General features: G+C 42.3%; 1 protein-coding gene across 1 annotated transcript in view; it reads right to left on the bottom strand.

Moving 5' to 3' along the window:
* The window catches only part of ADAMTS18 (ADAM metallopeptidase with thrombospondin type 1 motif, 18), a 130902-nt gene that overhangs the window by 67149 nt on the left and 49341 nt on the right, over positions 1 to 14412 (bottom strand). The window contains exon 4 of the mRNA XM_004690360.2: positions 1316 to 1598. Coding sequence (XP_004690417.2) covers positions 1316 to 1598 — 283 coding nt within the window. The remainder of the gene's footprint in view (positions 1 to 1315; positions 1599 to 14412) is intronic.

Raw genomic sequence — 14412 nt, 5'->3', positions numbered from 1 at the left:
AAATAAAGTAATAAAGAAAAAACAAACCTAAGTACATCTGGGACAGCTTGAATAGGTTGGTCCATTTTTTCAAGCTGCAATTTTATGGTACTGAAATACATGTGAAGTATTTATGAGGAGATTCTATCAACTGAGGTGACATTGTACTCCCAGTTTAAAATAAATACTGGCTTCCCAAAAGTTAACAGAAAGAGAAGAATCTAAAATGCCTCATCGACAAATTGGTGGCCTTGATTAAATGTTGAGATATTTTGTGTACATTGGGTTAAATTCTGTGTTAATAATAACTCACCTTTCTAAAACCAACTTTTTTTTTAAAGTTTAACAGGTCATTTATTATATTTTTTGTCCACCACTTAAGTTGGAAATCATTTCCCATTAGCTTTAATTTATTGAAATGTGCAGTGAGGAGTCTGAAAACATTCAGAGTCCAGCTAATATGCCCTGGCACCAGCACTCAGAGGAGGTTATGCCTCTTCAGCTAAGCAGATGCTAAAGTCATTTAAAGACTCGTTTTAAAATTCAAAATGAAATTGTTACTGCATCCACACTGTAGTTAGATAGAGGGTATGACTGGAAACCACTGTGTGATTCTTTACATGAACAAAAACCTTTTTATGGTATATTAGCAATTCTGTGCTTGATTTAGAAGTTATTCACATTATCTTCAAAATGGGGCATTTTCAACAAGCAGTGGGCATAATATACAGAAGTATATTATGTATTACATTACTGGTAGCATAAAGCGCTTTTTAAAAATAATTAAAAAAATTTTTTTATAACTAAAAACAACTTCTAAGGTGGCTACTAGAGAATCTGAATATACACATGGAGCCAACATTAACATTTCTGCTGGACATTACTGATCTAGAAAAGGCGGAAGGTTTACCTGGGTCACCAGTCAAGCCATAGGTTGGGTGACTGGGCTCCACTGTCACCTTTACTCAGGTGCCAATGTTCTTGCTTCTGGGGGTGTCTTCCCTTCATGTCCTCAAAGGAACACCAGCCACCCCAGGGGTGTCAACTCTGGTTTCTTTCATTGGAAACCTCAAGGCACAGAGACCAAGGTACTACTGGTATCGGGAATTGTAAGTTAGAGATCCAAAAAGAAAAAGAAAATAAAAATCTTCCCTAACTTAACTGAGAAGAAGGGATTGCTCAGTTTTGCCTGACAGACTGGTCCATCTCCAAGACTCATATCTGGGGGAGCCTAGGAGAGCCCCATCGTAACCCCAAAGTCAGCATATCTACAGACACTCAGGAGATCTGATGAGGGCCCACTGAGAACAGAACAAGAAAAGGTTTCCTTACATACATTTCTTGCGTCGTCCACAAAAGTGCTGCTTGGGCAACCTTCGGTGGGGATGGTCTCCTTCTGGATTCCAAGGTGAATGGGGAGTGGGTCTTGGGAGGCGAGCAGGGTAATTCTGGCTGGAGCCTGGGTAGCCATGGCAACGCTGGACCTTCTCCTCAGCCGTTCTTTTGTACAGAACATGAGGGTGATGGCCGGCAGGGGAGCTATAGTTGTGTTCCTGAGCCAGGAGCTGAGGTAACGGTGAGATGAGGAATTCATTTTTCTGTGTCCGTATTAGACCTGACTAAAAGGCCAAACACAAAGAAAACCTTAGATGCTTCTTTGTCAATGGCTTCCTGTGTGTGTGGGGGGGGGGGGCACGGGTTAAAAGCTTGATATACATCATCTCATCACACCTACATCATTGGAAGTTGCAATTATTCTTTTTTTTAAATAATATAATAGTTTATTTTTACATCATTTTGTGCCTTTTCCCATTGCAGTTGTAATCCCTGTGGGCTTCCCATCATCAAATCACTCGTGTGCCATCACCATAGGGAAGTTGCAACTATTCTTACTCCCATTGTACAGATGAGACCACTGAGGCTAATGTTGGTGCTCAGAGTTCTCTTAACCATAGCTTGTGTGACTTCAGGGCTGATCCAGGTGCCATGCTGCAGGTGACCAGGACATAGAAGACACCACAAAAAAGCTGGGGCAGGGTGTTGCACATAAAATCACCACAAGCTGCTCAACGTCACCAAGTAGGTAGTAAGAACAAAGACATTCCAAGCGGACTCCATAAATGCTAAGTGAAAGCACTAGCAAGGACGACAGATGGGGCTTGAGCGCTCATCTCCGAGGAGGGGCTGGGGAATCTGATGGGGAGGTCTGCTGCCTCAAGAAGGTAGAGGGGCCAGGGCAAGGTCTTGCAGTCTCAAATTCACTTCCCAAGTCCATGGCACAAAGCCTGTACCTTTGAGCCTGATGGTCCAGCCACAATCATCCCTGGCCTTTCTCTCGCCATAATTGGTGTTTTCTTTTCTCTGCATTTGACCCAGAATTTCCCTGACACTCAGGTGCTGCTACAGAAAGTGGTCTGTGGCTCTGGGTCAGCATCTTCCACCTCACCTGGGTGCTTTTTAGAAGTACAGGCTCAGGTTTCAGCTCAGGCCAGCTGAACCAGAATTTGCATTTAGTTAAGATCTTTGGGAGATTACACCATTATAATTTGAGAAACACTGATACAGGGCAGTGATCCTTAAACTTTACCGTGCAAACCTGTGGATCTTACACACACAATACACACGAACACACACATAGTCACTCACTCCGAGGCAGAATCCCAAACCATCAAAAACAGAATCTCTATCCTAGTGAAGGAAACACCACTTTTGTTTGGTTGTTTGTTTGTGTGTGTGTGTGTGTTTTAAACAGCCAGGTGATTTTGCTAACTGTGGGAACCAGTGAGAGTTCAGGCCTCAATTTGTCCATATGCAAAATGGGCAGAACTCTTCCTGCTCTGACTCCAGACAAGAGGAAATAGTATAAGCACTGTGGACGTTTTTCATATATTCTGAACAACAGCCACTTATGTGATTGAGGATGGCAAGTGATGGGATCAATGCCAAGTAGCTAGATAAGTGGTATACTGGCTGGGAGACACCCAAACAGCAGCTGGCTTGCTGGAGACACAGACACAGAATGCTACGGGTGTGTGGTGTGGCAGGTGAGCATGGGGACACCGAGCACGTGGCACCTGACCCGACCAGTGTAGGGGTAGATGGATAGCATCAGAGGGGCTACCTCCATGTGTTGGTCTATTTTGGGGTTCAGTTTCTCACTCCTAAAAGAAGTCCTAGTATATGTGGTTTGGGTCTGCCATTCTGTCCACTTCAAGAGTGGCTGCCTTTTAGGAACAAAAAGCTCTCAGAAACCCTCTCTGCTCTGGCAGCCTAGAGAACAAAGCCATGCATGGCCTTGAATTCTATGAAACAGCTGTGCAAAACCTGCTGGTTGAGGATGAAGCCAGTCTTCTCAATGCCTCTACTGACCAGGGAGCTGAGGAGGGCCTTACACAAGGCTTTGCAGCTTCATAGTGCATTTGTCAGGAAGGCCGAGATTAAACCCTAACATTGTCTTTCTCCTGCACCTTGGTAATATTAGCATTTACTTAGGTCAACACAACATAAAACCAGACGCCCCCCGCCCCCCACTAAGAATTAATTGTATGTTTAATGTCAATGACTCACTGTCTCTATCTGTATAAACTTAAATCCAACTTATGACTTTTGGGACAGTTTTCACAGAGTAAAGCTATGTCAGACTGCTGCCTGCGTTCAAATCCTCACTCTGAAAATCGAATAAACACTTTGTTGAGCTATTGATGCAACGTGTATTCCAGTTAACATTTTGCACATGGACGAGTTGAGGCCTGAGCTCTCCCTGGTAGCACGGACGTGCTAACTGGAACTGGGCACAATGCATCAAGACTGATGCATGCCTTTGGTTAGCAAACACACCCTGGACTCTTGATACGACGCCCTGTCCAAGGCACTGGTGTGCGCAAGGCAAGCACACAGGATATTACGGCAGTTCACACTGATGTCTGCAGAGGGACTTTGGGGGAAGAAAATTCTCCATAGTCAAGAGAAAAAATTAGATAAAACTCACAGTCCCAGTAGTCTAACCCACCATTTGTATCTCAGAGCAGCCTACTCTTCCCTGGGCAGCGCCTGGCTCGTGAGCCTCTCTCAGCCACCCAAGCCCGGGGCCATGCCGGTGCTGGTAAAGACTCTCAGCTCTAATCCGGACACACTGTGTTTGGTCTCCCAAGTCCCCTGTTCTTTCAAATATGGTCTCCTGGCATCAGCCAGAGTCCTCATCCAACATAAATCAATTCATGCGCTCTGGTATGAAACTCAAATCTAAATCCCTTTTCCTGGTCCACAAATCCCTGTATAATCTGCTCCCTGTGGAGTCTGGCAGCTTTATCTGTTCCCTCTGTTACACCATTTCAAACAGGACATTTCTCTCCCTCTAAGTTCTTTCAATTGATGGGGAGAATCTACAACCCCCAAGTATGCCTCTGGCAAAAAGAATATTTTAAGGATTATTTTTAAGAACTATAGCACACATAAGAAACTCTGAAAACCTAGAAGTTACCCTTTGGTAAGAAATATTTATAATGAAAAGGGAAATCACTGTGTGTAAAGTGTCTCCCTCTCTGTATATTAAAGTCCTCATTTAACATAATTGATATAACATCATTAGACTTTCTTGGAAACAGTGACTTTAAGCAAAACAACTATAGGAAAACCAATTTGGCCACAGGCCAAATGATATAAACAAGAACTAACTTCTCCCAGCATATTTCTGGCTACAACAACATCATCAAACTTCTAAAGACACAAAACACTTCAAACATTTCAAATGCTGAGCATTTATATTCATTCATTCATTCTTTTTCTGAACTGCTTATTTCAGTTAGGGCTCTTGGGTGAGGGGAACCCCTCCTGGAAGTTTAGGGTGCAAGATGAGAGCCAAATGTGGGCAGGGTGCTTGCTCTTCCTTCACAGAGTCTATCATGTATATCATGCACACACACACACAGTCACACACACACACTCACACAGTCACACACATACACTCACACATATATACACACTCACACCTATACACAACATCTACTCATACACACACACATTCATACAGTCACACACATACACACAAACACACACACACATACACACAAACACACACACACACACACTCACTCATTCACTCACTGCAACTGCAGCAACTGAGATATGCCACTGATGTAGAAGGAAACTCGAGCAGGTGAGAGAAAACATGCAGACACAGTGGCCCCAACTGGGGATTGATTTTTCTTTCCTTATCAACATTATAATGAAAGGAAGCCAAACAAAACAACATAACTCCAAGATCTACTGTACCACAAGGAGAAGGAATGTTACAGGGCAACCCCAACTCAGTGTGGGTCCTCACAGTACGCTTCAAGGGACTTGGAATGAGACTCCACTGCAGGCACACACAGAGCGGGTAATCAAGGGGCTTATTTACAAAAAGGGGAAATAAAGAGGAATAACCCAGGGGAAAGATACACACATACACACACACACAGGTGAATGTGTCCTACTAATTCCTCTGAACTGGAACTCCAACAACACATGGAAGGCCATCGAAAAACCAAGGCCCTCCCAGGCCCGCCCACATGTCTGGTTATATACCAAGCCTGGCTGCTCAGCTACACCTTCAGTTCCCAGCAACCCTCCCTTCAGAGGTGATGGCATTATGGGATTTGTAGTTTTTGATGTTTTTGTAGCCCTTAGTGTTTTGGATGGCTTTGGTCTGTGTGGATTTCATTCAGGACATCCTTTCCTCCTAAAAGAATGACTAAAAAACTAGAAACTCTTATCAATGGAGAAGGTAGAGATTTAAAATCCATATAACAACCTTACCCTCTGTTACTGTGTCTTTGCCTGGACTCCCATAACTGACCCCCTAACATCTTATGTGGATGGAAATACCTTTTCCAGTTAAGTAACTTTAAATTTTTAACCTCCAATTTTAATTTTTAACTTCCAGTTAAAGCTACTTAACTGGAAAAGGTATTTAAGGTGGTGGTCTGGATCATTTAAAATGATTCAGTATCCCTGGGTACAACCCAGGTGTACAGGGTATACATGTTATTAAATGTTTGTTCAATGCTCTCCTGCTAATGTCTTTTATTACAAGGGAATCTTAGCTAAGAACCCAGAGGGATAGAGAGAAAATTATTTTTCTTCTCTTACATGTTCTTAACTGAATTTGCACACGCTCTCTCACTTCTAATCTTCTCTTGCAGATTTGTGTGGTATCTTAGAGCTGGTTACTTAGTTCTCAGCTTAAATGGCATCTCCTCAGAGGAGCTGTGCGCCTGACCCTGTTAAAACTAGACTCCGCAGCTATTCAATTATCTCAGGCCACTGTTTATTTGCTGCATATCTACCTTCAGAGATAGAAACTAACAAAATGTGGTGTCCCCTGCATCTCTGATATACACACCGTGGCAGCAAGAAACTCACTGGCACCATTCCCTCCCTCCATCCACCAAGAAATTATACGTCTATAAATACTTGTTGAAAAGTGAGTCTCAGAGTGCAGAGGATGCTAAGAGGGTAACTGTGAGTCACAGGCAAGCAGATAGCTTTTAGAGTCAGAAAAGAATAAGAAAAGGCCTGAGCAGGAATAATGAAGGCTCCAGAGATAAAGGCAACAAATTCCAAAGGAGGCTAATCAACCCCCGCCCCAGGGGCACCATGACAATAAGAAAAAGGGTTCTACTTAAGGGCTGAGGTAATTCTGGGGCCATCCCTGGCGGTGCAGTGGGTTAAAGTGCAGCACTGAGGAGCTGATCCCCAGCCAGGGAGCTGACCCACATGGCACAGCAGACCTCTCCTGTCTTGCCCGCTGCTTCCCTTAACAGTGCATTTCAGTGGATCTGCCTGTTCTGCTCCCCACTCTGTCTCTGGTGAATCCTCTCACCCTCTGCCCCCCCATCTCTGGACTCTACCCAGCTCTTGTATGCATAAATAAATAAATCTCAAAAACAAAATGTAATTCTGGGCACAGAGACTTTAAGGTAGAGAGAGTTGAGACTAGGAGACCTAACCAATCACAAAGAAACTAATGGTGCTTTAGAATAATCTGGAAAGAAGGTCTACATTCCCTGAGGCAGGACTCCAAGGCTTCTTCCTTGCCCTTCCCTGGCCTGGTTCCAGGGCCTGGGAGTCCCACTTTGTTTCTGTTCTCCTTAATAAACTTTTCCTTATATCTAATTTGTCTCTCTCTGCTTGTTTGCCTGAGTGTCAGCTAAGTTTCTGCTGCGGTTTTGTCAGACAGCAGCCCATGGGGGTCTGGTGACTGGGGCTGGGATCCATTCTTAGACCAGAAAAACTAAATTGTGGTAACAGCAGCATCTCCTTCTCTTTTCAGTAGGGGGAGGGGCAGAAACCAGAGCTGGGAAGTGACATGATAAAATTAATAAAAGCCACTGTGAAAATTATTATGCAGACACCCTACTTAATTGAGATCAGAAGGCTAGACAAGAGTATCCACACACATGTAATCAACAAACTACAGGACATAACAAGCTTTGCTTCTCAGTGGGGAGGGATGATGTTGCTTCCCAATCCCAGTGGAAGGAAGAGAGAGGAAGCTCTATCCAAAATCCCTGACTAAGGATACAAAAGGGGGTGTTGCCATATGATCATGGGAAGCATGTGAGTCTCACAGTGAGAATGCACTTACCAATGCCTTTTTGTTGTTTCCAAATAAGCTCACTTTGTTGGTGGAATAATTGATGACTTTTTGTTTGCGGTTAATACAATGAACTCTTCTATACTCCTGAAGCGCTCCATGCAATGCTTTATCAAAATCCTGAAAGTACTGTTAACTGAAATTAAGCCCCAATTACAAGTGACAAAGGGTTTATTAGCTAACCAGAGTGAGAGTTTGAACCCAGGAAGCAATATGAAAGATTTTATTATGTGAGAGTTCTAATTAACACAAGTTTGCTGTCTTAACTGGTCCCCCTATATTTCTCCTATAAGCAAAACCATCCAATATTTTTTTTTCTTCTGACTTACTTCACTGAGCAGAATTCCTTCTAGCTCCACCCATGTTGCTGTAAATGTCATACGAGTTTACCTTTTTGATTGCCGTGTAGCATTCCATTATGTATACAAACCACATCTTGATCCAATCATCTCTTTTGGGGCATTTAGGTTGTTTCCATATCTTTGCTACTGTAAATAGTTCTACAATAAACCTAGGGATGCAAGTATCCATTTGAATTAATGTTTTTGCAGCCCACAGGTGAATTGGGGTAGGAAATTCTATGGGGGTCTACACCTGGGGAGGGGAAGTAAACATTGTGTAAAAACAAACAATGATGAAACTATATCTTAATAAATTTAATTAAAGAAATAAATACAAATTTGAATTTAGCTTATATAAGTGGGAACAATGAATGGTAGACTTTAAGAATAAAATTATTCTTGATAAGAGAGACTTCTAGTTCTAAATTGTACCATCTTTAACATATGTTGATCCCAAAGGAAGGGAAGACAGGATTTAATCTCTTTCTTTTAAACAAAGTCCTGCAGAGAAATGCAAAGGCTGAGTACTAATTGTTAAATCTTTTATCTGGCTCCTGGGTTTTTAATGGTTGCAAAAGACTAGCTTTACCTGCAGGCAGCAGATTCCTGCCTAAGTGACAGGATGGAGCCTGTGAAATGACTTTGCTCTTTTGCCTGCTAGCCCAGGGTGGGGGCCCCTCGAAAATTTCACTAAATATTTACACCACCCTATGAGAAAAATCTCAGCTGAATGCACAAGAAGAATTCAGGTCCCCATTCCCTAAGCAGACCCCTCTAGCTGAGCCCCACAATCTGGGACCCTCACCTCTCCAGGGCCATTGAAAGACAAAGGATACCATTTACATTCCCAACAGACAGAGTGAGCAGTTAAAGGGGAGAAAATAGTGAATTATCCATGAAAGCCCTCCAGTCTTACTAACTTCCTAATTTAGTTAAACTAATATCAAAGGCTTAAGACACTTAAGCGCCTTAACAGGACTAACCGGTTTGGAAGCTTTCCATTTTCTCTCCTGAGAACCACGGGCAACTCGAATGCAGAGGAAAATCTTCTGCATTGAGAAAGCAATAAAAGAAATCATCTTATGTTGGGACAAACCATGCAGGCCCACATAGCCCTCTATATTTTAGTGTATAGCGAGAAGTACAAGAAGCTGGTACCCTTCTTTATAAAGGAGACTTTTAGAGTGCTGGGTATTAAGGAAGAAAACTTCCTTTTTGAGTTCACTTTGATGGAAAACACTGGGGCCTAACCAAATAAATACATCTGACAGATGAAAAATAGACACCCAGTACCTCCGAAAGGAGTCATCTGTTTACTCATTTGCAGAATATATGAAGCATTTTGAACATCTGCGCCATTCTGACTAGACAGTAGAGAACAAGATGGGTCTGTGATGCCATGTGGCTTTCAATTAAATGGGAGAAGCAGGGCTGAAATACGTACAGCTCACAAATGGAAATGAAGTATTCTTATAGCTGATTCTCCGTTGAAAAAGACGGGGGCACTGCTGATCACCGAATGGGCACCATTTTCCTCACCTCCACTTGTATGCAGCTGCCTTGGACTACAAGCTCCAGCGTCCTGTGAACTAGGCTTCCGAAATGGGGGCAGCTGGGAAGGAGCAAGATGGAGAGAGAAAGGAGGAAAGACTTGGAGGAGAGACATGGAGAAGAGACGCAGACAGAAGAGACACTTGGAAGAGATACATGAGTGAGAGACACCCAGGAAGGCTGTTCCTGGTCTAGGCAGCAATAGTGGCAGCCATTATCTTGATTTCATGTTGGACTATGTGGTACATTTAAAATTTGAGCCTCTCCTTCTGTCCCAGCTCTCTGGGACTGTCTAACCCTTTTCTTGTAGTTCCTTGCCAGATGGTACTTTAGACTTGTAAGCATTTGGGCCTCAGCAGCTCTACTTTGGGCCAAACCTATGTGGTCATTTGTCCATGAGGGGATGAGTAATTTTGGGAATTTTACTGGGAAATTATTATTTGGGAGCATTCTCTCACTCAACTTCCCCTCTCTATACCATTTCCATAAAAAAATCGACCATACTAAAAGTCTAATTCCTTTGCCTTTGTGCAATGGATGGCAGGACCCAATTTTAAAACATGCACTACTGCGTTTGGGGGCCCCTGCATACCTTGTGGTTGCATGCAAACAATGTTTCTTTGTAAGTATGAAGAGAAAAAAAAAGCAGGGTTCCGTGACAGAAAATATCAGACAGGTTGGAGAGAGTGGGTAAACTAATTTCTGTGGGAAACTTTACAGAGGTTGGAAAGCTTCTTTGACAGACATTTCCCTGAGGCCAGAAGCCCTTTCCTGGGGGCTTGCTACATGTGGGGGAAGTCAAGATGAAACCAGGAGCTAGAAAAAGGATGCAGGAAAGAATGGAAAACCTAAAGGAGACATCACAAGACTAAAACCCGACTCACAGGGAAAAGCTGGCAAGGGAGTGAAACAGCCCAGATAACAGAGATTTCAAGCCAGTTGGAGAAGAGTTGCCCCCAGTCCTCTCTGAAGTAAATCACAGACTAGCCAGCCCTGTCCCAACAACCTATCCCAAGTATTTAGCCCGACACACTGACCATGAGGCGTCATGCTAGACAAAAGGACATTAGATCATGATTAACGATTACCTTACAATTTCCTGAAGGGAGAGGGCCGAGAGCCCCCATGTGAAGTTGGACTATAACGTGTCTGCTCATGCCTGGGCATGGCCCAGTCCAGAGCAGACTGGGATGCTGCTTTCCTCCGCCTGGCTTGCAATTTACTTTTTAAACATTTCCTCCTAAATCCCTACATGGAGTAGGCTAAGTTCACCTTTCTGGCACTGGTTTCCTGGTGCATGAGTCTCTAACAAAGCTTTGCCTGGTTCATCTACTCCCAGTGCTTTCTGGTCAATTATTTCCCTAAAGGGCAAAGGATGAACGCTCTGGGGTGAGAGCTTGCACCCAGGGGCACAGACACAGCCTCGAAGGATGCATGCTTTGGGACAGACCCAGCGTTGTGCTAAGAAGGGGGTGGAGGTTGAGGACGCCTGTCAGCTTCCCCTGAGCTAGAATGGAAGGAAAAAGATTTAAGTCTATTGAAATGTGGGTGCAGGCAGCTGGAAGCTGCTCCCCAAATCTCTAACCAGGAGGCTTTTTCTCAGAAGACAAAGGAAACCTGAGGTGAAGCACCAGCTGCACCCCCTTCTGGAGGGAAACATCTGCCCACAATATTGTTCAAAAAAATTGGAAATTCTATTCCAGTTTTTTAACAGATACTCACTCAGCTGTATAATTTAGTTGCTAAGTGAAAATGTTAAATGGTTCCTGACCAAGGGTCACTATTCTATTCAGATCACATATTAACATTATAAACTCTTAAACAAGAGGTTAGCACATTTCCAATTTTAGGTGTCAGTGATTAAAACAAGGACTCACATCAGGTATAAGCCACACTTCATGCAACTCTTCTTAAAAACACTGACAGTATTTCAACCCATAAAGGCTGTAGATTTGGCAGAAAAAAAGGAGACAACAGATTTCAAAAACAGTTGGATGAATTCGGTGGTAGCACAAATATACAACCCTTTTAAAAATATTCTGAGTAAACAGCTATAAGGTTCAATAAAAACTAGGAAACTATATACTCCCTGACAGGAGGGTTCATGTCCTGAGTGACTTGTATTTTGGTTACTCAAACCTACCAAATAATCCAAAGGTTGAAGTCTTAATGGATTAATGACATTTGGTAAAAATTAACCAGAAGTTATGGGCCCCCCCCTGGTGGCGCAATGGGTTAAAACACAGCACTATAAAGCTATCTGCAGCCACTGCAGCATGAGTTCAACCACTGTTCAGCGAGGTGACCCACATGGCACAGCAGACCTCTTCTGACCTACCTGTTGTTCCTCTCAGCAGTGTATTTCAGTCCATCTGCCTGTTCTGCTGCCCACTTTCTCTCTGGTGAATCCTCTCACCACCCACAACTCTGGTCTGTACCCCAGTTCTTGTATGCATAAAAACTATCGATCTTTAAAAAAAAAAAAAAGTCAGGGCCGCTCCCTGGTGCAGCGGGGTAAAGCACAGCACTATGAAGCTAAAGCCACTTCGGCATGAGTTCGATCCCTGCCCTGGAGGTGACCACACGGTGTGGCAGACCTCTCTTGACCCGCCCGCTGCTCCCCTCAGCCGTGTACTCAGTCGGCTGTTCTGCTCCCCACTCTGTCTCTGGTGAATCCTCTCACCGCCCTGCACCTTTGGCCTGTACCCTAGTTCTGTATGCATAAATAAATAAATAAAGTCAATCAGAAGTTAAATTGGATAATAGAAATGAAACTTGAAGAAGTATCTCAAAATAACAATAGAAAAAGAGCTCCATGGGTAATTTTGTAATAAAGACTGATAGATACTGCAACTAGCCCCCATGAGATTGGCTGGAGAAATAAAGGCAAAATCCTCACTGGTGGTTATTGATAAGCAAGTGACCTTTAATTTTGATGCTATCGCCAACACCAATCTTCAGCCAAGATCTCACATTCATATGTAATCATATACATATACACATGTCCAAATAATAGCACTAATGAATAAGTCATTGATTTGTTGAGATTTTCCCAAAAGAGAAGTCTCAGTTCTGAATAAGTGAGTAGCTTAAGAAAGTAGCATCAATGTAAAACTTCCGAAGTCTATGATCCAGAGGACGAAAGAAAGAAAGAATCAGAGAAATGCAAGACTAAGATAAGGATGTGGTTGAGAAAGTATTTCATTGTGAAAACATGAAACAGCATGTGGATGTTGGGAGATTTTATGAAGATGTGGCAAAAATTATTGAGAATAAGATGGAATGATGGCACAGAGGAAATAAAGAGAGGGCATGCTCCATCTCAAAAGGAAATGTGATGAAAGTCATTTTTAAGTTCTGCTGCTGGCTAGCTGGCCGTAACCACCCTGTTTGGGTTTTGGTTTTGTTTGGTTTTGGTTTTCCCTCTTAATTTTCTCACTCATGAAACAGGAATAAATGTTTCCCTCACTTGGGGATTTTTTATTAAATAAGTGAGTATTTATCAGGTAATGTCCTAAGTTCCTCAGTAAAGCTTAACCTATAAAAACCAGAACCACAGTAACTTTTAAAAAGGTTAGGGACTTGACTTGAGATTATGTAGCAAACTGTTTACTAGGTTCCAGATGAGAACCAGGTCCCAGATGGAACCATCTGGGTTGAAGAGTAGGCTGTAGAGGGAAAAATCTGACATCTGTGCTAAGAACATGTCCACTCTGATATTACCACCCTCAATTCTGTATCAGGTACAAAATTATAAGAAATGGAAACAAAATTTTTGCTAAGTTTACACTTCCTGACAACTCAGACCTTCACACGTGGATATACTTTGGCAAATAAACAATATATGCTCAGGATTCCCTATTATTGTGTGTGTGGGGAGGGCTTTACCTTTTGAAAGAAAGAATATATATATATATATATATATATATACACACACACACACACAAGAAATCATATATATAAACAAAAAACCTGGCACTTCTCATGCTCTCATTGATGTCAAATTCTCATCAATGGACTCATGATCTAAAACACAACTTAGAAGGGGAATTTATGTTTTTCAGATTCATCTGTAAAAACTGTAGTGCCCAGTCAATACAATTTGAATTAGACATTGTCAACAATTCCAAATTGCTCACAGTAAATAAGGAAAGAGACAGAGAAGCTAGTAAGAGCCCTAAAGTATTTTCAACTCTGTAATAGTCAAGTGCCCCATTCTTGATCTCATTTATTTCCTGAGAATGGTTATAAACCTCTCAGTTATTCAAGTCCCAGATTCATAATATAGTAATGATAATGGCACTTCCCTAAAGGATTTCCAGAGAATTAAATAAGATAATACATTTAAAATACTAAAAACAGTGCCTGGCATGGGAAATACTCAAGATATGTTTATTATTGCTATAATTATTATATTTGATTATTCAAAGGAACAAGACAGGGAATCCAGCTCTTTCTAACAGCGTATTTGTATTTCTGTTTCGTAGTTCAGTTGCACCTGAAATTCTACTACATAGCCTAAGTGTTCATTCCACTTACTGAGAAAAACAATTAAAGGACCAAACCAGACTTCCCAACCAAAAGGGAGACTTATTTATGGAATTCTTGCAAATATAACTGAAGATATTTAAGAATAGGAAAAATAAATTTGGAGAATTGTTGGGATTCTACCTTTCAGATTTGGTTGGTTGGTCGGTTTGGGTGTGGTAAAATGAGAGGGCAGGTATACAGGAAACGGCTAGACCATACCACTTCTTGGACTCTTTCGGGGACTCAACAACTTCTAATCCATAATGTTCATTGGTAAAACTGTAAATTCAGGTCTAATTACTGCTTAAGATGCAAACTCTTGCCCACTTGCCTGACATGGAAGAGGAAGGATGTGTCTGTTCAGTTTGGGCAACA

The sequence above is a fragment of the Condylura cristata genome, unplaced genomic scaffold (genome assembly GCF_000260355.1).
Source record: "Condylura cristata isolate star-nosed mole 26May11 unplaced genomic scaffold, ConCri1.0 scaffold00028, whole genome shotgun sequence".
NCBI classification, from domain to species: Eukaryota; Metazoa; Chordata; class Mammalia; order Eulipotyphla; family Talpidae; genus Condylura; species Condylura cristata.
This window is presented reverse-complemented; position numbering and strand designations above follow the sequence as displayed.